This window comes from Schistosoma haematobium, chromosome 2 (assembly GCF_000699445.3).
Source record: "Schistosoma haematobium chromosome 2, whole genome shotgun sequence".
NCBI classification, from domain to species: Eukaryota; Metazoa; Platyhelminthes; class Trematoda; order Strigeidida; family Schistosomatidae; genus Schistosoma; species Schistosoma haematobium.
The window spans coordinates 44,296,972-44,321,227 of NC_067197.1; the positions used below are offsets into that span (position 1 = coordinate 44,296,972).

A 24,256-nucleotide genomic window follows, 5' to 3' on the forward strand; every position below is an offset into this window, starting at 1 on the left:
TGAATTCATGAGTCCATGTAAGATAAATCACCATGGAAAAAAATGGCAACAATCTCCACAAAACCTCTTTTCTGATACTAATCATCATATGTTCACTATTGAGTGCTTTCAAGAGGTATTTCCTGGAGTTCTAGAGAGAAGTCGTGATCCGTGGAGTCCAACTATGTCTGTTGTGATACAGTAAGTCATTGAAGACAATAGTGGACGGTGGTGCAATACCGTGTATTGGTTGATGCTATACATTAAAATTGTTGGATGCCGGTTCAGTGGTCTAGAGTTTAAGTGTCCGCATGCTAGACCTGGGTTCGGTTCCCGCAAGAGGGATGGTGGCTGCTCTCTACTGAGGAGTATATATTATTTGATACTACTAGCTATTAGTCAGTAGTTCAATTTTTATTCGGTCAGTTCAGTATTCTTGTGTGATAGCTAACAAATTTGAGTATGTGCTATTATGCCTTTATCAATATTCCAGTGCATTCTTCTAATTTCGAACATACTTGTTTTGCCAATCTTATGTACCTCCTCTAAGATGGTGACGGGAATATTTTGTTGAATTTTGCTCAACATGACACTAGGCATGTGGTCTGTTTTAACTTAAAGTATTTTTCATCAATAAGATTTCATCCTAATTCTTAATTTAATTGGGTGTACAAATCAATATATATATGAATGTATTTTTGACTGGGGTCGTTTTCGTGTTTTCAGGTTAGTAAATCCTAACGTGTACAAGTCTTGGTGTTCTTATTTTGCGTCGCGAGAATTTCAGTGGTTCTTGGTTTTACAACTTCTTATTTACTTACGCTTGTTACCTCCAGTGGTGCACAGGCCGCCGAGCAGTATTCTCAAACCCACTCTGTTCTGGGCCTCCCTTTCCAGTTCCATCCAATTGCTGTTCATTCTTCGCATATCTGTATTTCTTTCTTTGGTCTTCCTCTTCTCCTTTGAGTTTGTGGATATCGAGTGAAGGCTTGCCTTTTGACACAGTTGGGTGCTTTCCTCAATATGTGTCTTATTCACTTCCAATGCTTCTTCTTGATTTCCTCCTCCACTGGAATCTAGTTTGTTCTCTCCCACAGTAGGTTGTTGCTAATAGTGTCTGACTAACAGATCCGAAGTATTTTGCGTAGACAACTGTTAATAAACACTTTTATCTACCGGATGATGGCTTTCGTAGTTATAAGAATTTCTTAATAATAGTATACAACTTCATTCGTTTCTCATTATAATATGAAAGAATGATTTAACTGTAGTTTTTTTCTCTCAGCTGAATGGTTTGTTCATGTAAGGTGTATCATGTTTCTTCCTCTTTGCTTAACGATGTTCTATCTTATTGACCAGTTGGTTGGGGGTATATATATCTTAAACTTTTTGGTAGATATAGAGTTTTTCTCAAGTGGAAGCCTTCCTTTCGATAAAATTCTCTCATCTTCGAACAACGAGAAGCATGCTACACTCATATGTTCTTGAGATGGAGGAAAACTTCTACCTGATGTTTGAACTGATGATGTTATTTAAAAGAACAATAAAAGCTTCACAACCAAACCATCCACCCAAAAAAACGAAACTACACCTAAAGCATCTATCTGAGCTATATATCACCTCTACCATCTTGAGAAGATTATTTTATGAGTTGCTGAAAACCCGCTATACTACCGTAGTTAACGAGAACATAAGTAGGGACAACTCGATGTAATTCAACACAAAATTACGGAATATCTTAATGAAATCTGATAATCATACAGTAAATTCCTCATTTGCACAATGTCAATCAATCATCTTAGACTTGATTCTTCTTCGTATCTTTCTTTCTACGAGCTAATTCCTCCTTCCTGTACTATATCCTTATATGCTATCTTTCTTCTATATATTACCACCTCTGAATTAACTACTTTTATGAATCCGGTGTTCATCTTGTTGTGTTAATGAGGTATGGCAACTTAAACCGATGTATTTATGTGCCTGGTCCTACGTTGTAGCTGACTGACTGACTGATTGTTTTTTCATTACCACACCAATCATTCTCTGTTGTTGTTCTCTTTTCTTCGATCTTCTCAACGTTCTATCGCCAGGAATTCTACTTCCAACTGATGATACATTCTACTTATATCTGTCGACATCGGTATAACACATCACACTACTACAATTATATATCAAAATATTTTCGAATACTACTACTTATACTACTTATAATAATGTTAGTAATATCCTTTTTTGTACTTAAAAATAATTTAGGATTTCACCATACAAAGTTTAGAAAGACGTATTGGTAAAATGACCGGTGAACAAAATGTTGAGCAATGTGAATACATGGAAAATAAAATTAATGAATTAACAAAAGAATTAAATGAACGAAACAATACAGTGAATTTATTAACAAATCAGTTAAGAAATCTTAGTGTAAGTTTAATTTTACATTATGATCTTCTATGAGTAACTAATAACTATAGTAGATCAACATCAATCCTTATTTAAACTATTTGATTATATCAATATAGGGTTGCGGGTTTGAATCTCACCCGTATGGTCATGGATGCACACTGCTGAGAGGTCCTGCAATAGGAGGAAACGGCCTTCCAGTGCTTCCAGGTTTTCAATGGTGGTCTAATATCAATCGATTCATGATCTCAATCAATGCAACCCTATACTGATAATTACCATATGCTCACTAATGATTAGCTTTGTGAGGGATTTCTCGGAGTTCTAGTGAGAAATCGTAACCAGTGGAGCTAATTCGTGTCGAGTAGAGACAGGTATCTACCTCAGTACAATGGAAGATGGTCGCACAATTTCGTGGGTTGATTAAGGTAGGACATTGTTAGATGTCGGGCAGTTCAATGTTCTAGAAGTTAAGCGTTCGCGCGCGAGACTGAATGACCTGTGTTTGAATACCGCGAGCGGGATCGTGGATGCGCACTGCTGGGAAGTCTCACAATAAGATGAAACGGCCATCCAGGTCTTACAGGTTTTCAATGGTGGTTTAATATCAATCGATTAATGATCTCAATAAAAAAAATATTTGATTATATGTCACGATATAGCTATCCTTCACATTTCTGAGTATACAGTTTGCTAGCGGTTATCAGTATTAAATTGCGGGAAATACATTGTTAATCCTGAGTAGGAAGTCTCTAAACTCTTGAACATGTTGTGGATATCTTCACCAAGTTGGATATAAACAACATAAGGTTTAACAAAAATGTGAGAGTCTTGAAGTAACTTAAATGTTATTTATCCGTAGCGAAAAAAGATTAAAAGGAAATACATTCAAAGAATACAGAATTTAATATGAACAAATGGCCCCCAAATGTTCTGGTAGGGTCGAAAGTGTGAAGAGTTCGTTCCCCTTTTCTAAATTCTCTCATATGGTCACGTGCATACAACCACTACCATGGAAGTCCTACTCACTACCTTCTCACGGCATTACTGTTGTTTACGAAATTGAGAGGACGAAAAGCGATTGTCCGACGGTTTAACCGGGTTGGTGGTTTGGAGGATCCTTCTGGCTGAGTTAAAAAACCCCGATTCCAAACCAATGGTGTACATGGGCTCCAGGATCCTGAGGGAACAAATGGCGTATGAACTTATTGTTGATCACTGGCTACACTGCACCTCATGACGTTGCTCCACGACCTTTAAGTCGAATGCTTCGGGTGTGGCTCCCTAAAAAAACCACCTGTTTCGATTTGGGTGTCCTGGCAGTATCCCAACTTTCACACAAATCAAGTGACTTGTGTGGTGTATATGTTTTCGGTGCTCCTTTGTACCAATATTTACGTGTTCAAATAACAGTCACAAGAAGAAGGATGAAATTAGGCAATAAACAGTGAAAGATGATATTGATCTTTATGATTTAGGATATAAGAAAGAGTGTATACATTGGGACTATTGTAAGCTATTCTGATTATTACATTGATCATGCCTGTTAGTCTGGATCACCCGACATATTATTAGTACAACTTTCATTATGCTATCTCGACTAGCTAGTGAATGAATGGGTCAGAAAACGATGTAGCACAGAATTTTCGATTATTAGAACATAGGTTCTATGAATAGCGTATTTGGTTACCTTGAATAATAATCAAATAAGTCCTCAGTGAAACAATCATCTCCAATGATACTTGATAACATTGTATACCGTTTCAGTAATCTAGAGGTTAAGCATTCACACACGAGACTGATAGATGCTGGGTTCAAATCTCCCGAGGTGAGATCATAAATGCACACTGCTAAGGAATCCCATACTAGTCAGTCAGTCAGCTACAACGTAGGACCAGGCACATATATGCATCGGTCCAAGTTGCCATACTTCATTAACACAACAAGATGGACACCGAGTTCATACAAGAATGAAGGAAGGATTTGAATCTGCCCAACTTGCTCTCGTGTGCTGTTACGGGTATGAGGGATGACGTCACTTACTGGCTGTCCACATCATGGAGGGATATTTCTTGAGGAACCTGAAAAGAAAGTTGGATTAGTGTTAGTCTTAACGACCTAGGAGCATGACCGCAGAGCCCAAGGGACACCTGCTTGAGGCCGGCCACTCACGGCCTTTTTGTGGGAAGTTTTTAACGTGTTAGCTCTGTCCTTCAAAGGGTCTTACCGCCGAAGGTGGAAATCCGTGAGGTGAAGTGAGGTGTGACATTTTAGTGTCAACCTTTTTCTAACCACACCCTTCCTTATGAGAAGGCAGCATCGCTGCAGATGTTGGTTGTCTGAGGGCAACACCTTACTGCTGTAACACTACTCCACAATCAGCAGTACGACTTCGCCCTCAGACCTTGAGGTGCTGCTTTTAGACTTACCGTTCTTCAATCGACCTGCCTGGCATGGTAGAACCTACAGGGACATATGTTCCAGCCAATATAGTTCGGTTGGATCATCACGATAGACAAGCCCGACCACCACGTCAACGTAGCAGCTACGGTCAGCCATACACTGCTTTTGGTTTTTTTCATGGTTGTCTTACTTCAATTAATTCATAACTTCAACTATTAAATGACATGATAAACCAATGAAGTTCAAAATGTTCACCATACTAAAGTTAACATAGTGTCTTTATTAGTAACAAACTCATTGCAAAGATCTTCACACGTTAGATTCCATCTTTTGATGAATCCCAATTGAAATTCATCAATGACGTATATCCTCATAAACTGACTTTTATGTTTCCTTCTTCTTCTTCTTCTTTTTTTCTTTTTTCTTCTTTCTTTTCTTTTTTCTCTTTTTTTCTCCTCTTTTTTTTCTTTCTAGAGAGAACTACATCGAATTAAACGTGAACATGAATTATTATATAATAAAAATGATTTACTTCATAATCAATTAAATACAAATGAATTAGAAATGGATATTATGTTAAAAGAAAAAGAAAAAGAAATTTGTAATTTACAAAAACTTTTAATAGAAAAAAATCTTAAAAAATTACAAGTGAATAAATTAACAAAAATATATGAACAATATACAAATAAGGTAACGTTTTTTTAAAAAAAAATTTTTTTTTAATAAATTTCTTTTGTTACTACCTAGTTACTTCAATTGATTAGTAGTCATGGCAACTAAGCATAATAAAAGAAACGGTAATGTAGAATCTAAACCACGGTTTGAATGTTGAAGAATAATCGTCCAGGTACGTTAGACACGCGCTTTTGCTCGTCAAAATCAAAACAAGTAATCGGGTAAATAGCGATTCTATAATTCATCATAAATTTAAATGTAAATCGTTACGTAAACAAATATTACCACCCGGCTATTCAATTAATAATTGTTCAATCAATCAAATCTAAATTACAATAAATAAAGGAGTTGATAAAAGATGAGGGAAAATTACCAGTCACAACAAATGAACGTTATTCTATCCTGACTGGATAGAACACATGCACAAAAGGGGGAGCAAATCAATATGGCTACCGCCAAGAACAATTGTCAAGTAAAACAACACAGATACAGTTCGGTCGCGCAATTTCGTGAATTGGTTGATGTTAGACACTAACACCATTGGATGCCGGCTCAGTGGTCTAATGGTTAAGTGCTCAGGCACAAAGCCAGTAGGTCCTGGGTTCGAATCCCGCGGGGTGCGGGATCGTGAATGCGCACTGCTGAGGAGTCCCATACTAGGACGAAACGGCCGTCCAGTGCTTCCAGGTTTCCAACGGTGGTCTAACATCAATTGATTCATGATCTCAACCAGAAACTTAACAATCTCCACAACCCCCATACTGATAAAAAACACAAACTTAGTGAATGCGTAAGAAAAACAAAAACTATAATAAAAAAATACAAGTATTAACAATTCAAATGTAATGAAAAGACAACAATGTACAACTAAGGGGATCAATAGGAACAAAGCACAAGTATATACATGGAGGGATTTTCACCAACACACAAAACATTCAAAATGGATCTTACAGTAATATATTTATAGTGTTTTTATATGAGAAGATTGTAAATATTGACTAACGCTGATTGGTTAAGAATTAGCCAATCAGCGAACAGCATTATAATCGTTCATAGAATGTGCTTTTATTTGATCTATGTACTGCTAATAGGTTTAAATCTTATTTTCCTCTATCTATAGTATTTTGTGAAGTTTAGATAGAATTATTAAGCTTTCTAATGTTAGCATAACTCATTTAGATGATATCTAAATGAACCATGTTTTACACTTACCAACTTGAAGTGGTAGGGGTCTATTCGGCAGAAAGGAGCTTAGGTATATTTTTAAGTTTGTTAGTATATTCATCAGGAATTTGTGATTAATGTCATGAAAAAGTTACCTTTATGAGAGATGTTAGATTGTAGAAGAGATTGGACTTTCCTCTTCTGGATGATTAAGTTTGGGTTTTTATTTGGATCAATCATTGCTTTTGTCGTTGAAAGTACTTTGTATCCTGATTGATGATATCAGATTGCTTTTAACACAATGCAGTACAGAACATGTGTATACAGTGCTTATTTTTGTCGTCTATTTCTATCAGGATGACTAAGATTGGTATATTATAGAGCCACATTACTAGAGGTTCACTAACTGTTATAATTTTCTCATATTATGACCCAGCTATTCCTGTTGCTGAGTATTCTTTGGACAATAATTCATTTGAGAAGTCTTTAAATCACAATATGGTGGAATGGGAAAGAAATTATATTCTAAACAGTAAAGGTAGATGAAAGTAAAAAGCAAAATAGAAGAAACGGCAGTATATTTATAGTTTTTTTAGCATGACAAGGTTCTAGAGTGTTCTCCAAGGGTCAAATAACGGTGATTGAATAAGAAATAGCGAACGAGCAGTGCTTTAGGGACACCTATGATCGAATATTAGTTCCTGCAAATATCCTTTACGCTTACTGGCCATGTTTCACAGCCATAAAGTAGGACGGAACGAACGTATATCTCGTCTACGCCATAAATGATGCAAGTTGGCAAAAGCTAATCAAGCCTTCTGTATCCGTGCTGTCACACTCAGTGAAAGCCCAAAGTAAAAATCAATGATAAGAAGGAAAATCACATATTCAATACTCCATGTGCTGTTGCTATCGGTCTACGCTCAACGATCAATCACACTTTACTTTCCCTACCATACATCAAATACGTAAAATTTAATCACTCCATTACAGATTTCGCTACAGAGGAGGAGTAAATAGACCTACAAATGTTTGTCCTTTACATTCTATCTGATTCTTCCAATTCACAATTCCTTTCAATTTCCATTTCTATTTTCTTCAACTCAGTCTTCTTAGCTTTCTGCTTCTAGGTTTCCCACTTTTTATTGGTGTTACATACTACTCATATCTTTCGACATAAGTAGTATACACCACATTGGTACTTATATATGGTAAACATGATGTTAAATATTTTGCGAAACTATCTCGAACAAATGCCTAATCGATTCATATTGTCAATGCAGAGATAGATATTAACTTAACTAGTACCATACATTGAAGCAACCTGTTAGTAAACAATTCGGTTTTACTCTGTAGAGAGAATCATAAGTTAGTTTAACCTCTGTTGTTTAACTACTACTGATATAGTACTGATTCTTTATTACATTTGTATAAACTCTTTATCTCTTAAACTTGTTACAGTACAATTTCTATGTTTCTTATGGTTATAATCACTATAGAGATATGATTTACAAAAAGCTAATTGTGAGCTAAATTCAATGATTAAAGAACGTACAGAACAAATTAATTTACATCAAATAATGTTAAATAAACAAATTAAAATTAATACAACTGAAAATAGTCAATTAAATATTGAAATACAAGAACGTAAATCAAAAGTCGATAAATTAATTAAACGGTAATTTTGAGTATTTATTATTTTATTACTTTATTAATAATAAGTAGTTCATCGAAAACAACAACAAAAGTAAACGTTTTCATTGTTTAATAGTTGAATTCATGAGTTATTTAAAGCTAGATCACCATGGCAAAGCTGGAAGCACTAGACGGCTGTTTCGTCCTAGTATGTAACTACTCAGTAGTGGGCATCCACGATACCAATCGCGGGATTTGAACCCAGGACTTATCAGTCTCGCGCGCGAACGCTTAATCTGAGTGCACACTGTTGAAGAGTTGTTCCAGGTTTTCAATGGTGAGATGTAAAGATCACTTGTTTGTCTAGGAATATGATAGATTCAAGATCACTCCTTATTCGAGGTTGTTGTACACCACTACGATGAATTCATTTCATAATGTAATACAATGAATCATATATGGTACTCCTATGAAATGTCTGATTGAATTGTGAACATTATTGAATACATCATGAACTAACTTCAGATAAAAAAACTGTTGAAAACCAGGAGGAAATGAACTACTGTTTTACCGTAGTACATGACTTTTCAACAGTGTACACCAACAATTCTAACCAAGGATTGAAATCAGGACTTTCAAGTCTCTTGATCAGAGTTTATTTCTCAAGCTATTGAGTCGCTATCCAACAGTATAGATTACTAACTTTCATCACATCATGATAGTATGATACTAAAGTGAACTGCCGTTTGTTATATACACCTCATGCCAAACGTGGATGAACTTTAGTTCTTCCTGGTTTTCAATGTTATCCAATAACTAAAGTTGTTCCAATGTGTAAAACTGAAAATTTGTTATAACCCAACGAGAATAATGAATGGTAACTGTTGGGATCTATTTATAGACCAATATGATACATGTATTATTACTGTTATAATTGTTAGGTAGCTGAACTATGCATATTCATGCTCTTCATATTATAAGCTTTATTTTGACCTATCGACTATTGTTATACAGTTTACCGTTCTGGATTCATATCCAATCTATTGGTTGCAGTCTCCCACATTCACAGCTACTTTTCGATAGATCTTGTACAACTGTTGTCTTCTATTTTATGGCACGATGTGATGTTTTTGGTTTGTATGTAAACTCACTATGATTGAAGTACACGATTTTATATCGCCGAGGCTTAGATTGATGTTATTGACTCAACAGGCAGGGCTAGGCAGGAAGCAGGATCGATAAGGGCTCTAAACTGTCCGTACAAGTCGTTGGTTTTGTCGATAAATCATTGTTCTCTAATTGGCTCTATCATTAAGGTATATAATAATAGGGCATATGGCCACAAGTTATAACATCATTCAGTCGATTTGATTTGTTATTATAATTCTTCTACCATGTATTACTAATAAATATTAATTAACCATATATTTATGGTATCTATTACTTACTTATTTACTTACTTACACTTGTTACTCCTAATGGAGCATAAGCCGCTGACCAGCATTCTCCAACCCACTCTGTCCTGGACCTTCTTTTCTACTTCCATCCAATTCTTGTTCATTTTTCTCATGGTTATCTCCATTTCCCGGCGTAATGTGCTCTTTGGTCTTCCTCTCCTCCTTTGGCTTAGAGGATTCCATGTGAGGGCTTGTCTTGTGACGCAGTTGGGTGCTTTCCTTAATGTGTGTCCTATCCACTTCCAGCGCTTCTTCCTGATTTCTTCCTCCGCTGGGATCTGGTTTGTTCTCGCCCACAGTAGGTTGTTGTTAATAGTGCCCGGCCAACGGATCCAAAGTATTTTGCGTAGACAACTGTTAATAAACACCTGTATTTTCTGGATGATGACATTCGTAGTTCTCCAGGTTTTTGCCCCATACAGTAGAACTGTCTTGGTATCTATGGTATCAACTAAAGCATTTTATTTACGCCTGTTACCCTTCATTTAGGAGCATTCGACACCGACCAGCATCTTCCATCTAACTCCGTCCTCGATAATCCTTCCCAGTTCTTTCCAGTTAATATTGATCCTTTTGATACCTGCTTTCTATTCCCGATGTAATGTGTTCTTTAGCCTTCCTCATTTCCGTTTACCTTCATAATCCCAAGTTAGTGTTTGCCCTGTGATGCAGTTTGATGATTTCCATAATGCATATCCTATCCACTTCTACCGTCTTTTCTTAATTTACTCTTTAATTGAAAGTTGGTTTGTTCTTTCCCATATCAGGCTATTGTCTATGGTATCTGATCAACGGATGTTGAGTATCTTACGTAAACAATTGTTCATACATACTTGTTCATTCTTGATGATGGTTGTGGTAGTACTTCAAGTTTCAGCTCCATATAGTAGGACTATATTATTAATGATAATACTTACTTTATTCAATACTTTATATCAATTATAAAAAAGATAGAAGCAAACAACACCAAGTGAATTTAAAATTCACCCCTTTTGCACAAACAAGTAGCTATCAAGACTCAATAACTAATTGGATAACTCCATGAAGTTTGTAGAGAACGGTAATAGGTTCTAGTCTGAAAGTGAATATCAACTCTAAGATGCAAATGCATCCAATTGACGAGTCCCAAATAGGTCGAAACGCCTTTTGTCCTGGATTCTACTGCTAACCACTATCTATCTTTGCTTATAATTATTCGATTGAAAGAAATTTAAAATAGCGGAGCTTATCACAATAAGTGTACGTTTAAAGGAATATAGTGAAGAATTTTGGATAGATCTATATGCTTATAAGTCTCAGATTATAACGAATACATTTTCTATATTATTATTGTTATCATTATCTTAAACAGACGTAATTTTGATTATCAGAATGCATTTTGTAGTGATTCTAGTAATTTCAATAGTTGAAATCATGAGTCGATTAAAGCTAGATCACCATCGGATACCTGGAGGCACTGGGTTCGAGTCCCGCGGGGATGAGGGCGGGATATTGGATGAGCACTGCTGAGGAGTCTCATACTAGGACGAAACAGCCGTCCAGTTCTTTCAGGTTTTCCATATTGGTCTAGCTTCAATTGACTCATGATTTCAATTATTGAAATCATTTTGATTTTTCTTTACTCATTATAAAATTCTTAAATACAGTTATGAAATAATCACAGCATTAATGGCACCACCAGAAGGTGAAGAAACAAGAAATCAAGCATATTACATAATAAGAGTAAGTTGATAAGTTTTGTTATGTTTCATTTTGATTAAAGTTGAAAATCTCATCTATTGTCTTGAAATTATTGTTATCATTATGAACTGTAATTGGTTTGATATTCGACCTAAATAAGATTACGTATAGACTGAATACTAGTACTCACTTACTTACACCTGTTACTCCTCATAAAGGAGCATAAGCTGCCCACCAGCATTCTTCATCTAATCCTGTTTTGGGCAATCCTTTCTAGCTCTTTCCAGTTGATATTCATCCTTTTCATATCGGCTTCTGTTTCCCGAAGTAATGTATTCTTTGCCCTTCCTCATTTTCTCTACCCTTCACGATTCCAAGTTACGGCTTGACCTGCGATACAGTTTGATGATTTGCGTAATGTATGTCCTATCCATTTCCGTCGTCTTTTCCTAATTTCTTCTTCAGCTGGAAGTTGGTTTGTTCTCTCCCACAGAAGGCTGTTGCTGATGGTATCCGGCCAATGGATGTTGAGTATCTTGTGTAGACAGCTATTTATAAATACTTGTACCTTCTTGATGGTGGTTGTTGTATTTCTCCAAGTTTCAGCTCCATACAGTAGAACTGTCTTGACGTTAGTATTGAAGATCCTCACTTTGATATTGGTTGAAAGTTGTTTTGAGTTCGATATGTTGTTCAATTGTAGGAATGCGGCCCATGCTTTGCTAATCTTCACCTTTACGTTTGCATTGGATCTTCCTTGTTCACCGATGATGCTTCCCAGGTATGTGAAGCATTCTACATCTTCCAGAGTTCCGCCATCAAGAGTGATTGGACTGCTGTTCCCCGTTTTGAGTTTGAGGACCTTGGTTTTCCCCTTGTGTATGTTGATGCCTATTGATGCAGAGACTGCTGCTACACTTGCTGTCTTTATTTGCATTTATTCGTGTGTAATGGATAGGAGGGATATGTGATCTGCGAAGTCCAAATCGTCTAATTGGTTCTGAGCTGTCCATTGTATTCCGTGTTTTCCCTCAGATCTCGATGTTTGAATATTAGTAGTCTGTGAATATCACCTATTCTTAGTGTCGATGCCTGAGCGAATTGCTGTACAATATACTATTCTTTTGATTTGAAGTTGGAAAACTTGGTATTTTGCCTGCGCCTTCACTTACAAGAACTACATCGTTTGCGAATTCTAATTAGGCAAATGAGTTTCTTGGTAATGCATCAATCTATAAAAAGCTGAACTACAGTACTATCTCTAAAACAGTATTTATGATAAGACTAAACAAATATGTAAAAGAAGAAGCTTACGAACACCGCTTGTGATTACAGTGCTTATGACAGTTCGCTAGAAGCTTTAATTCGATTAGTAGTGTTCGAGTAGAGAACCTGTACAATGTTGATTTGTTTGTTTGGTACACCTTTCAGTGACAGATACAGCCATCAAACCTCTCGTTCAACACAGTCGAATGCTGTCTTGAAGTCAAAGAAAATAAATATGGTCAGAAGTTGAAAAATTTGTCTATGTTTCATAACATGACTAAGAGCTAACCTTCGGTTTGCATATCAAATTTTAGATCTGAGACCACTCTGGGTGTTACGATCGCTAGTTAAGTGTTAGATGTTCACTGAAGGTGATATTTCAGAAACTGTCGATTGATCTGAATTCTCTGTGGTCATCGTAAAAGAAATTTTGTCCTTTTGCATAAACTGGGTCGATCAGTGATCAAGATGAGTTAGATGGGATTACATTCATATCTAAAAGTTTAACTAGTATTTTACTCAGCTTATGTACTGTAGGTGTACCACTAAACTAAAATATTTATGCGGCTAGTCCATCAGGCTTCACCTTTTTCTCTCGCTTAATGATACATACTACTTATATCTGTCGACATCAGTAGTACACACAACAATGCTACTGATAAGTATTAATTTACGCAACTGTTAATATTTAACAGAGTTGTGTAACATTTCAGTTTGTTCTGTCATAAATGATAAACGGAACAGTATTGAAGATGGATATAGATATTTCTTTGTTAGAAACTTCTTAATCGTTAAATTATTCGAATTTTCTTCCAACCGCACCCAACACTAGTCAGCATCGCACGTCAAGGCAGTCGGTAGTTGGGCATACGTAACACGTGCCCCAGCCATCTCAAGTGATGAAGTCTCACTACTTCATCAATTACTTTGCCATCCTTACCTATTACCCGTTTCTTAACAACTGTGTTACTTACTCGAAGGTCCCAGGATATACGAGCAATGTTTCGAAGATACCTATGATCAAATACTAGTAACCTACGGATATCCTCTACTCTTACTGGCCATGTTTCACTGCTATAAAGTGGGACGGAACGAACTGCTGCGCAGTAAACACGTCCTTTGGTTGATAGACGGATATCTCGCCTACGCCATAAATGACGCAAGTCAGTAAAAGCTAGTCGAGCCTTCTGTATCCGTGCTGAGATTTCGTCACACACCAGACCACAAGGGCTGATGAGACTTCCAAGATAATTGAAGCGGTCGACACGCTCAACTAAATCATTCCATATCATTAGTTCGAGTGTCGATGCAACCCAATCCTGAAGTAACATTTTGCATTTCAAGGGAGAGAATCGCATCCCATAGTTTATAGTTTAAAGAATACAATCAAGTTAACAATTTCATTGTAAGATTCTTTTTTTACTTTACATACCATGCATCTTTCTTTTATACTAAGAAAGCTATATATGTCTATTTATTTGCTTTTCTCTTTGTATTTTCTTTATATAGGCTGCACAAGATAAAGAATTATTACAACGTAAAGGTGATACATTAGATAATGAGATACGTATATTAGAACAAGAGATTGTAGCACTTGAAAATACATTAGCCTTAATGAATGGTTGTAATACAGTTTATCGTATGAGTTATTCACAATTACCGAATGATGCAGAAGAGATAAAACAACAAACAGAATTAAATGAACAAATACGTGTATTGAATATTAAATCACGTTATAATCAGTCACGTTTAAAAGAACTACAAGATTTATATAATGTAAGCCAGTTTTCTTATGTAGATAATCTTAAATCCATATCCTTATGTATTCGCTAGGGAAATAGCTTAGAAGCTGCTGCCATCATCATCATCATCATCACCTCTCCCTGTGATCTTTGATGGATCGCATCAAGAAACTGCCAAACTTGTCACTAGGACATTAATGTTTAAGCGTTTAATATTTACATTCATATTCATAGACCGAAGCAGGTGGTTTTCTTAGGGAGCCATTTCCCGAGCCTTTAATCTAAAGGTCTGATCCATAAAGAAGTGGAACAACTCTAGGTGATGCAGTCGAATGGTAGCCGGTGACTAACAATAGGTTCATACACCTTTTGTTCCTTCAGAATCGTGAAGCCTATGTGCACCATTAGTTTGGAATCAGAGTTTTTCAACTCTCTTAGCTGGACCTACTAACACGGCTAAAGCACCGGACATCCATTTTTCGTCCTTTCAATTTTGTAAACAACAATAATGCCACGAGAAGGTAGTGAGTAAGACTTCTCTGACAGGTGTTGTATACGCATGGCCATGTAAGAGCATTTCGTGAAGGAGAGCTGACTCTCTCAACTATCGTTCATACCAGGACAGATAGGGGCTATCTTCACTTTCCTCAAACTGTCATCACTAAATCCTAAAATTATTATGAATTTAGTGTTGACTAAGTACTGAAAGTATTCAAAACATTTTGACCGAAAAAACGATCAACTTACATAGGTATAACACAAGATTATCTGCAATGAACTGATTTACCTTCTAACTTTTATAGCAACAGTGATATTATCATAAAGTTCATGATGATCTAGTTTTCAGTATGATATGATAAACTTTGTTCCAACTGTCTAGTGGATCTTGATCTTCAATGGTTATCCCGATGTTCTTTATCTACCTTTAAGCTTAGTTATTCTTTCGGATCATATTATAAACTTTGTTCCAACTGCCTAATGGTTCTTGATCTTCAATGGTTTTCTAGATGATCTTAATCTACTTTTAAGCTTAGTTATTTTGTTGATCATATTATAACCCATTTGTTTTATTCATTTTAGACAATGCAAGAATCATCAATTCGTTTAGATAATGATATAGAATTATATAAAGATCAAACAAAACGTTTAGAAATAGAAGTAGAACATAGAATGAATGAAATTGAAAAACAAAATATACGTTTAAAACGTGCTTATGAAAGAATGGAAAAAGCTAAACGTCTTGTTAAAAAAGATGATCAAGAGAATATAGGACCAGATATTGAAGTAAGTATATGTATTTATCCTTTTTATACTTTATCAATAATAATCTATTATGTTTGAAGCAGCTGGACGATTTAGACGTCGCAGATGATCTGGCCCTCCTATCGTAATCGCAACAACAAATGCAGGGGTAGACGACCAGTGTAGCAGCAGTCTCAGCAGAAGTAGCTCTCAATATACACAAAGGGAAAAGCAAGATTCTACGATAAAACACAACATGCACCAATCAAATAACACTTGATGGAGAAGATTTGAAAGATGTAAAATGCTTTACATATCTGGGCAGCATATTTGAATCTGATGCAGATGTGAAGGCACGGTTTGGCATAACAAGAACAACACATCTATAATTGAAGAACATCTGGAATTCAAAACAACGGTCTGCCAACCAACACCAAAATCAGAATTTTCAATACAAATGTCAAGACAGTTCTACCGTATGGTGCGGAAATTTAGAGAACTACAAAAGCCATCATCCAGAAGATACAAGTGTTTATTAACAGCTGCCTATGCAAAATACTTCGGATCTGTTGGTCGGACACTAACAGCAACAACTTACTATGGGAGGGAACAAACCAGATCCCAGCGGAGGAAGAAATCAGGAAGAAGCGCTGGAAGTGGATAGGACACACACTGAATAAAGCACAAGGAAAGTCCTCACCTAGAATCCTCTAAGCCAAAGGAGGAGAGGAAGACCAAAGAACATATTACGCCGAGAAATAGAGATAGACATGAGAAAATGAACAAAAATTGGATAGAACTGGAAAGGAAAGCCCAGAACAGAGTGAGTTGGAGAATTCTGGCCGGCGGCCTATACTCCATTGGGAGTAACAGGCGTAAGTAAGTATGTTTGAAGCGACTACAAGTTCAGCTAGTCTACAAATGGAACAAAGATTCTGTGACCAAAGATCAATAAACCAGCTATTTTGATACATCCAAGCCCCGGTTATCTAGAGAGAGAAGTCCAAGTTCGAAATGGGGAAACATATTCCGCAAGCAGTCAATAGCACGAAAGATAACAACAGGCATAAATATGTCCTTGGGAAGCGTTAAAAAATACTATACTAAAAGATACAACGACCTAATAGCGTTTAAGATTCTCTCAAGTGGGAAATATAACATGAAGGTGAAAGTGAGCACTTCTGGCACTCAAAATAAAATTACAAAAATAATTTATTTACCGAGTTCTAGGGATCTAACATCTCGAACATAATCATGTCTAGATTTATTTAATCACTGAATTCATCTATCATCTAATGAAAGTGATACTTCGATTCTGGACAATCAGTTTTAACAATGAATTGTATTCAATCATTAAATCAACTGCCACTAAACTTATAAATTAGTAATATGTCATAATTTAATCACTACATAATCATGCAGATTACCCTCATTCCATCTAACATAACATAATGAGAAAGTAATGGATCTATGCATAACTTTATTATCCTTACTTACTATCATCGTCTACAGTCATGTGTTCATAATCATCATTTCTTTCATCATTAAGTACTGGCATGTATGATGTAAAGTAAGTCTGAACTCTGTAAGCTATCCATTCTAACTACAACATCAATGACTCTTGGACTGAGCTATGTTGATTAGTCCAGACTACTTGATCAAGGTTCACAGGATTATTAAAACCAATGGTTGGAAATGTTGGGAAACATGGCTTAGAATTAGTTAAAATAAAACAGATACATTGATGCTTTTTATTTCATTAGATCTCGAATTTCTACATTACATAATACTTTGCATTTCAGATATTTTTCTGGCCACGAATCATATTATTATTAGTTTTATCTCTTTTGCTACCACGATTGTTACTGCTTCTTACTTACTTACTTACTTACTTACTTACTTACTTACTTACTTACTTACTTACTTACTTACTTACTTACTTACTTACTTACTTACTTACTTACTTACTTACTTACTTACTTACACACTTACTTACTTACTTACTTACTTACTTACTTACTTACTTACTTACTTACTTACTTACTTACTTACTTACTTACTTACTTACTTACTTAATTACGCCTGTTACTCCTAAAGGAGCATAGGCCGCTGACCAGTATTCTCCAACCCACTCTGTCCTGGGCCTTTTTTCTAGTTCCATCCAATTCTTGTCCATTTTTCTCATGTCTATCTCTATTTCTCGGCGTAATGTGTTCTTTGTGATTCCTCTTTTCCTTTGGCCTTGAGGGTTCCATATGAGGGCTTGTCAGTTACTGCTTCTACTCTGGCATTTGTTTTAATAAATTCATCTAATATGATGTAAATGATTGAAACAATTCATATATATGCCATGATTTATATTGCTTATGATTGACTGATTGAATAGAAGAAATTATAAAATCTAATTGAGATTATATCGACATATGGTTTCTAGCCAGTCGAATTTTTCAGCATTACTGTAACGTGCTACTTGTAATTTGTCAGTAGCTCAAAATTGAACTTAAAAAATATACTGAACTCCAATAACACTTCCGACATATCGTATAGAAGTCTGTATAGGATAATTGTATGTTGTTAACACTGATTAATATCACATGTTAAAGTCACCAACCAAATTATCCTTAATCCAATTCTTCTTCTGTAACCTAGTGGCTCTGAATCGACGAATCATATGCTTGACCAGCAGCACTGTTTACCTTAAACCAATCCAGCTACGTTCTTATCTGTTCGTTATTCACAAGCTTTCCTCTATCTCCCTGCCTTGAGTTCAGAAGGTCAGCAGGAGACTGCTATATATTATTATATTTTCAAGAAACATGATTTACATACAGAACTATCGAACCTCATCACATCATAAAATGAAAAATATCAATTACATATAAACGAGCCAAAAGTGGATGTGATCGGGACAAGTTGTAAATAATGAGTTGGCAACACATTAGAAACACTAAGTCACATGATAGTGGTAAATAAGTTAATCAAAATCATATGACAGACAAAATACGTAGATAAAGTGATCTAGTTACTTAGTGATTATGTTACTGAATCATAATTAATAATGATTTGAAAACCAGTTCCAACATTCACAATATCAGTCAGTCAGTCAGTAACAACGTAGAACTTCGTATGTACGTACATCAGTTCAAGTTGACATACCACATTAACACAGAGATGGAATTGTCGATTCAAATCCCATAGTGGTAGAAGTAGTAAAACTATAAGCAGTAATTGGAAAGATTAAGGCTTGAAGATGTTATTTGAAGAGCATAATTCAGTGAAATAAATTTAGGAAGATCAAAAAGAGACAAGGAGGAATCAGGAGATTAGAATTTGGGAGAACACAAAGAGTGTATGCACCTGCGCCATTGCAAACGATTTCGAGCCATGTCATTCAGGGTCTCTAACCATCAGGTAGTCTACACCTACCAACATGACTCAGACCACTTGTCAGTGACTTCATGGACTTGTGCCATGTTTTGGTCTGGCCGCCCCTAGCTTTCTCCCAACCTACTCCAATACCACTGAACATCGCACGCCGAGGCAGTCGGTGGTTGGGCATACTTAACACATATCCTAGCTATCTCAACTGATGAAGTTTCATCACTTCATCAATCGATTTGCCATCCTTACCTAGTACCCGTTTCTTAACAACTGCATTACTTACTCGATGGTCCCATGATATACGAGCAATGTTTCGAAGACATTTGCAATATCCATTCAGTTATAAAAATATTCATCGTTTAAACCTTATTGCATCCAGTCAGAAATAATGGAATATATTGTTCTGTTTTAAAGTGAACAAGTATTGTGTTTTTTCTTTGTTTTACAGGCTCGATTAACTAAAGAATTAGTTACTCATACAACTAATGAATTATTAAATCGTATTAAAGGTGATTTAACAATTTATGAACAAGCACGAGCAATGTTATCTACATCTGGTATACCTGTAAACAATTTAGCTATTAGTGGAATACAACAACGACGTATTAGTAACTTAAGTTCATCAACAAAATCATTAATAAGTAGTAGTAGTAATAGAACAACACCTACACCAATAGGTTCTAATCCAACATCTCCGGATAGTAGTACAAAGTGTTCATCGAAACTATGCTCACCACGAAGTGATTCAATTTGTGATAATGACAATGATGATGGTGGTGGTAATGATAAATGTGATAATGTACAGAATTCATCAAGAACAAGTGAAAGAAACTCATCAAATGATATGTGAGTTAATCAATTTAACTCCTGATTATAATCAGTCTATATAAGTTTATATTTTAGAAGAGATATTTGAAAGTTTCGTCAGTCAATCAGTCAGCTACAATGTAGGATTGAGCACATATATTTATCGGTCGAAGTTGCCACATCGTTGTTGCTACCTTGATGTAGTGGTCGGGCTTGCCTATTGTAATAAACAATCGTTCCTCAAGCTCCTACTATGTCAGACAGGTCGGTTGAAAAGCGGTAAGACTAAAGGCAGCAAACCTTAGGTCCAAGGGCGAAGTCGTACTACTGATTGTACAGAGGTGTGACAGCAGTAAGGTGTTTCTTTTCTACAACCAACATAACAGTGATGCTACCTTTCCGCCAGGAGGGGTGTGGTTATAAAAGATTGACCCTAAAATGCACATCTCACATTATCCCGCGGATATCCATCTCCGGCGGTAAGGTTCCAACAATTAGGGAGCTAACACGAAAATTACTCACAAAAATTTGTGTGTGAGTCAGTTGTCCTTTGGATACTGAGATCACGCTCTCAGGTCAGTAAGACCACCCCTAACCAAATTTTTTTCAGTTACCTCCAGAAGAACCCTTTCACGGTGTGGGCAACTGGTAAACGATAACCGCCCTCATACCTCTAATAGCACTTAAGGGTTTTTCTACTCCCCTAGGTGGACTCTCTGTGTCGACCAACCCGATTAAAGCACTGGATATTCGCTTTTCATCCTCTCAATTTCGTAAACAATAGTAATGCTACGAAATGGCAGTGAGTAGGAGTTTTCTGGCAGTGTTTGTATACGCGTAGCCGTGTGATTGCATTTGGTGAAGGAGAGCTAACTCTTCCTACCATCTACCGTACCTGGATATTTAGGGGCAGTCGATAGTTAAGAGTTAAGAATTAGATTTGAAGCTTTCATCACAAACTGTCATCAGCTAAAATCTTAAAACAACGCTATTTAACCAAATAAGATGAATGAATATCGCGCCAAAACCCAAGATCTATTACCTTAAATCTGATTGGTTTATCCATAAATTATAATCTTCCCAGTGTTATTATTGTATACACATAAATAGATCATAGATGATGAATTTATATTTCTAATCGTATTTTTACTTTTTATTTGGGTCTTAAGACGATTTACCGCTATACAATCAAGAAAATTATTGAGGTAGAACCATGTATTGTTGTCATTGAGGTGTTGTTGTTGTTGTCGCTGTTGTTGTTGTTGTTGTTATCACTATACACAGGAAAAGAATGCACAATAATCAGTTATAGTTTGTTTAATGTGATACAATATTATATATACTACTTGTGTACAATCTGATTTGAATTTTGGTTATTTCGACTGTTATCAAGTAGGGGGTTCTGTAGATATTTCAGTAATTTCAATAGTTGAGATCATGATTCAAGTAAAGTTAGATTACCATGGAAATCGTGAAAACAGTAGACGGCCGTTTGATTCTACTAAAGGACTTCTCAGTTATGTGTATCCATAATCCTCAACGTGAGATTCAAACCCAGAACCTTTGGTCCTACGCGCGAACGCTTAAACTCTAGACCACTCAGTTGGCATCCAACCATTTTAATGTATAACTTCAACCAATCCACAAAATTACTTCACCGTCTACTCCACTAGTCACGGTAGATGCTCACTACTGAGGATTTCCATACTATGACAAAACGACCGTCCAATGTTTCTGGGTTTTCCATGATGGTCTAGCTTTAATTGAATCATGAATTCAACTGTAAAATTACTACAATATTCACAAAACCCCCTTCTAACAAAAAATGTCAATCAATTGTCTCAAACTTCACTGCTCCTTCATTTCCACACTAATGATTATTTGTTCTCGTTCACTTTTCTTCAATCTTCTTAAACTTCTACAACCAGGTGTTTCACTTTCGTGTGACGATACATACTACTTATATCTGTCAACATCTTTGGCATACATCACAATCTCATTGTTTCAATGAATGATAAGTAATATATAATTAAATCAGGAGTTTTGTGGAGATTTTAGAACATTCAATAGTTGAGATCATGAGTCAGTTGAAGCTAGATCACCATGAAAAACCTGGAAGCACTGGACGGCCGTTTCGTCCTACTATGGAACTACTCAGCAGTACGCATCCTCAATCACCTCCGCTAGATTCGACTGGCTTCAAGAGGCATTTCCTGGAGTTCAATTGAGAAGCCGTGCCCATTGGAGTTCCACGAGGTCTTTTGTGAGATATCAGCTCATTGAAGACAATGGTGTACGGTGGCGCAACTTCATGGATTAGTTTAAGTTAGATGTTAACACCGTCGGATGCCGGCCGGCTCAATGGTTCAATGGTCAGGCGCTCGCATGCAAGACTGATAGTTACTGGGTTCGAACCTTGCGGGGGGGATCGTAGATGCGCACTTTTGAGGAGTCCCATATTGGGACGAAACGGTTGGTCAGTGCTTCCAGGTTTTCTATGGTGGTCTAGCTTCAATCGACTCATGATCCCAACAATTAAAATGTAACTAAATGCTTTAAATTTTATTTTCAGACCAGTTAGTACTACATCAATTGATTTAATACAACAAACACAATTACCTGATTCATCTACATCAAGATCATCTAGAAATTCTACTGATCAAGTATCAAAAACCAAACTATCATCTGGTATGTATTAATCAGTTTATTCATTGATAAGTGAGACTATAATTTATGAATGAACCAATCAGATATAAGATAGTAACCGATCTTGAATTTTTGCGCGTTCTTAGCATTCTCGCTGATGTCAGTTCGCAATGAAAACTCTAAATCTAACCACTTAACTTAATTATCAATTGTAAATCATTATTCTAGTTGCTCACACAGATTTATAACCCTCGCTTGGTCCTAGTTATTAGGTGGACACCCTCAGGGTCAGTCTAGTGTTGCTTAAAAGATTGTTCATAAATTATAGTCTTATCCATTGATATTATTATTATTATTATATTTAAATCAGAAGGGATTTTTTTATGAATATTGAAGCTGGACCACTATAGAAAACTTGGAGGTACTGGACGTTCACTTTGTTCTATTGTAAGACTCTTCAGCAGTGTACATCCACGATTCCGCCTTGCGAGACTCGAACCTAAGACCTATCAGTCACCTATATTCAATGTTTATTATTCATAATATCAGTCATCAACAATTAACTATAGACAATAGATAATCTAAGAATATTATGTAACAGTTCAATCTACTGTATTTCGTATTGACACATTGGATAGATGAAAATAAGTTGAACTACTGTCTATGTCTTTACTTAGCTACCTTCAAACACTTGAATTACCTACTCTTATACAAGCAAACAATGTATATTTGGATATATGTAATGGTCAGAGGTGCGTAATATATCCTTCGAACAATTAAGCGAATGAAATTGCATGAACTCAATAATCAATACTTACTTATATAGTTACGCTTGTTACTCCTCATGGAGGGACATATGCCACCTACCAGCATTCTCCATCCGACTTTGTTCTGGGTAGTCATTTCCACTTGATTCCAGCTGCTATTCATCCTTTGGATGTCTGTTTTTAATTCTCGACTCAGTGTGTTCTTTAGTCTTCGCATCTTTCGTTTCCCTTCAAGATTCCTAGTTAGCGCTTACCTCATGATTCAGTTTGATGATTTTAGTAATATGTATCCTATCCACATCCAACATCGTTTCCTAATTTCCTCCTCAGTTGGAAGTTGGTTTGTTCTCATTCACAGTAGGCTGTTGTTGTAGCATTAATCGATACTAAAAAACGGATATTATAAGGTGTAAGTTTATCAGTGATTGTGAAAACCATATTATTTGCCCTCAAGGCTGAGGGTGGAAGGAGTCAGTTCCCCCTCTCGAAATGCTCTTACATGGCCATAGATACACAGCCACTGCCAGAGGAGTCCTATTCAGTGCTTTCTTGCGGCATTACTGTTATTTCCGAAATTGAGAAGACGAAAAGTGAATTTTCAGCGCTTTAATCGGGCTGGTGGATATTGAACATCCACCTAGAGGAGTTGGAAAACCCTAATTTCAAACTAATGGTGCACATGCGCTCCAGTATCTTAAAGGAACAAATAGTGTATGAAACAATTATTGGCCATCGTTTTGTCCAAGAAAAAAAACTGAATAGAAAAGTTTCATATCTTGATCTAATAAATGACACTTAGCTTCCTTTAAATTCAAGGCAATATCTGATATATATAAATAGAGTGTTTGTTATTTTGATGGAGTTTTGTTCTCTGAACTGGATGGTCTGGTCGTGGAGCTTTCATCGTTCTTCTGAACGACATCATCAGCACAAACTTTAGATAGAAGTGTTCGAATTTCTGCATATGTGTTTCACAGCTTGTTCTGTACACCTCGACGATGAAAGCTCCACGGCC

General features: G+C 36.2%; 1 protein-coding gene across 1 annotated transcript in view; it reads left to right on the forward strand.

Moving 5' to 3' along the window:
- CCDC39_2 (Coiled-coil domain-containing protein 39) overlaps window positions 1-24,256 on the forward strand; it is a gene marked incomplete at both ends in the record, with an annotated part of 44,522 nt that overhangs the window by 19,334 nt on the left and 932 nt on the right. Inside the window, 9 exons of the mRNA XM_051219256.1 lie at window positions 2,233-2,397; window positions 5,254-5,469; window positions 8,118-8,296; window positions 11,357-11,432; window positions 14,166-14,432; window positions 15,479-15,682; window positions 19,470-19,867; window positions 20,998-21,033; window positions 22,401-22,516. Coding sequence (XP_051068525.1) covers window positions 2,233-2,397; window positions 5,254-5,469; window positions 8,118-8,296; window positions 11,357-11,432; window positions 14,166-14,432; window positions 15,479-15,682; window positions 19,470-19,867; window positions 20,998-21,033; window positions 22,401-22,516 — 1,657 coding nt within the window. The remainder of the gene's footprint in view (window positions 1-2,232; window positions 2,398-5,253; window positions 5,470-8,117; window positions 8,297-11,356; window positions 11,433-14,165; window positions 14,433-15,478; window positions 15,683-19,469; window positions 19,868-20,997; window positions 21,034-22,400; window positions 22,517-24,256) is intronic.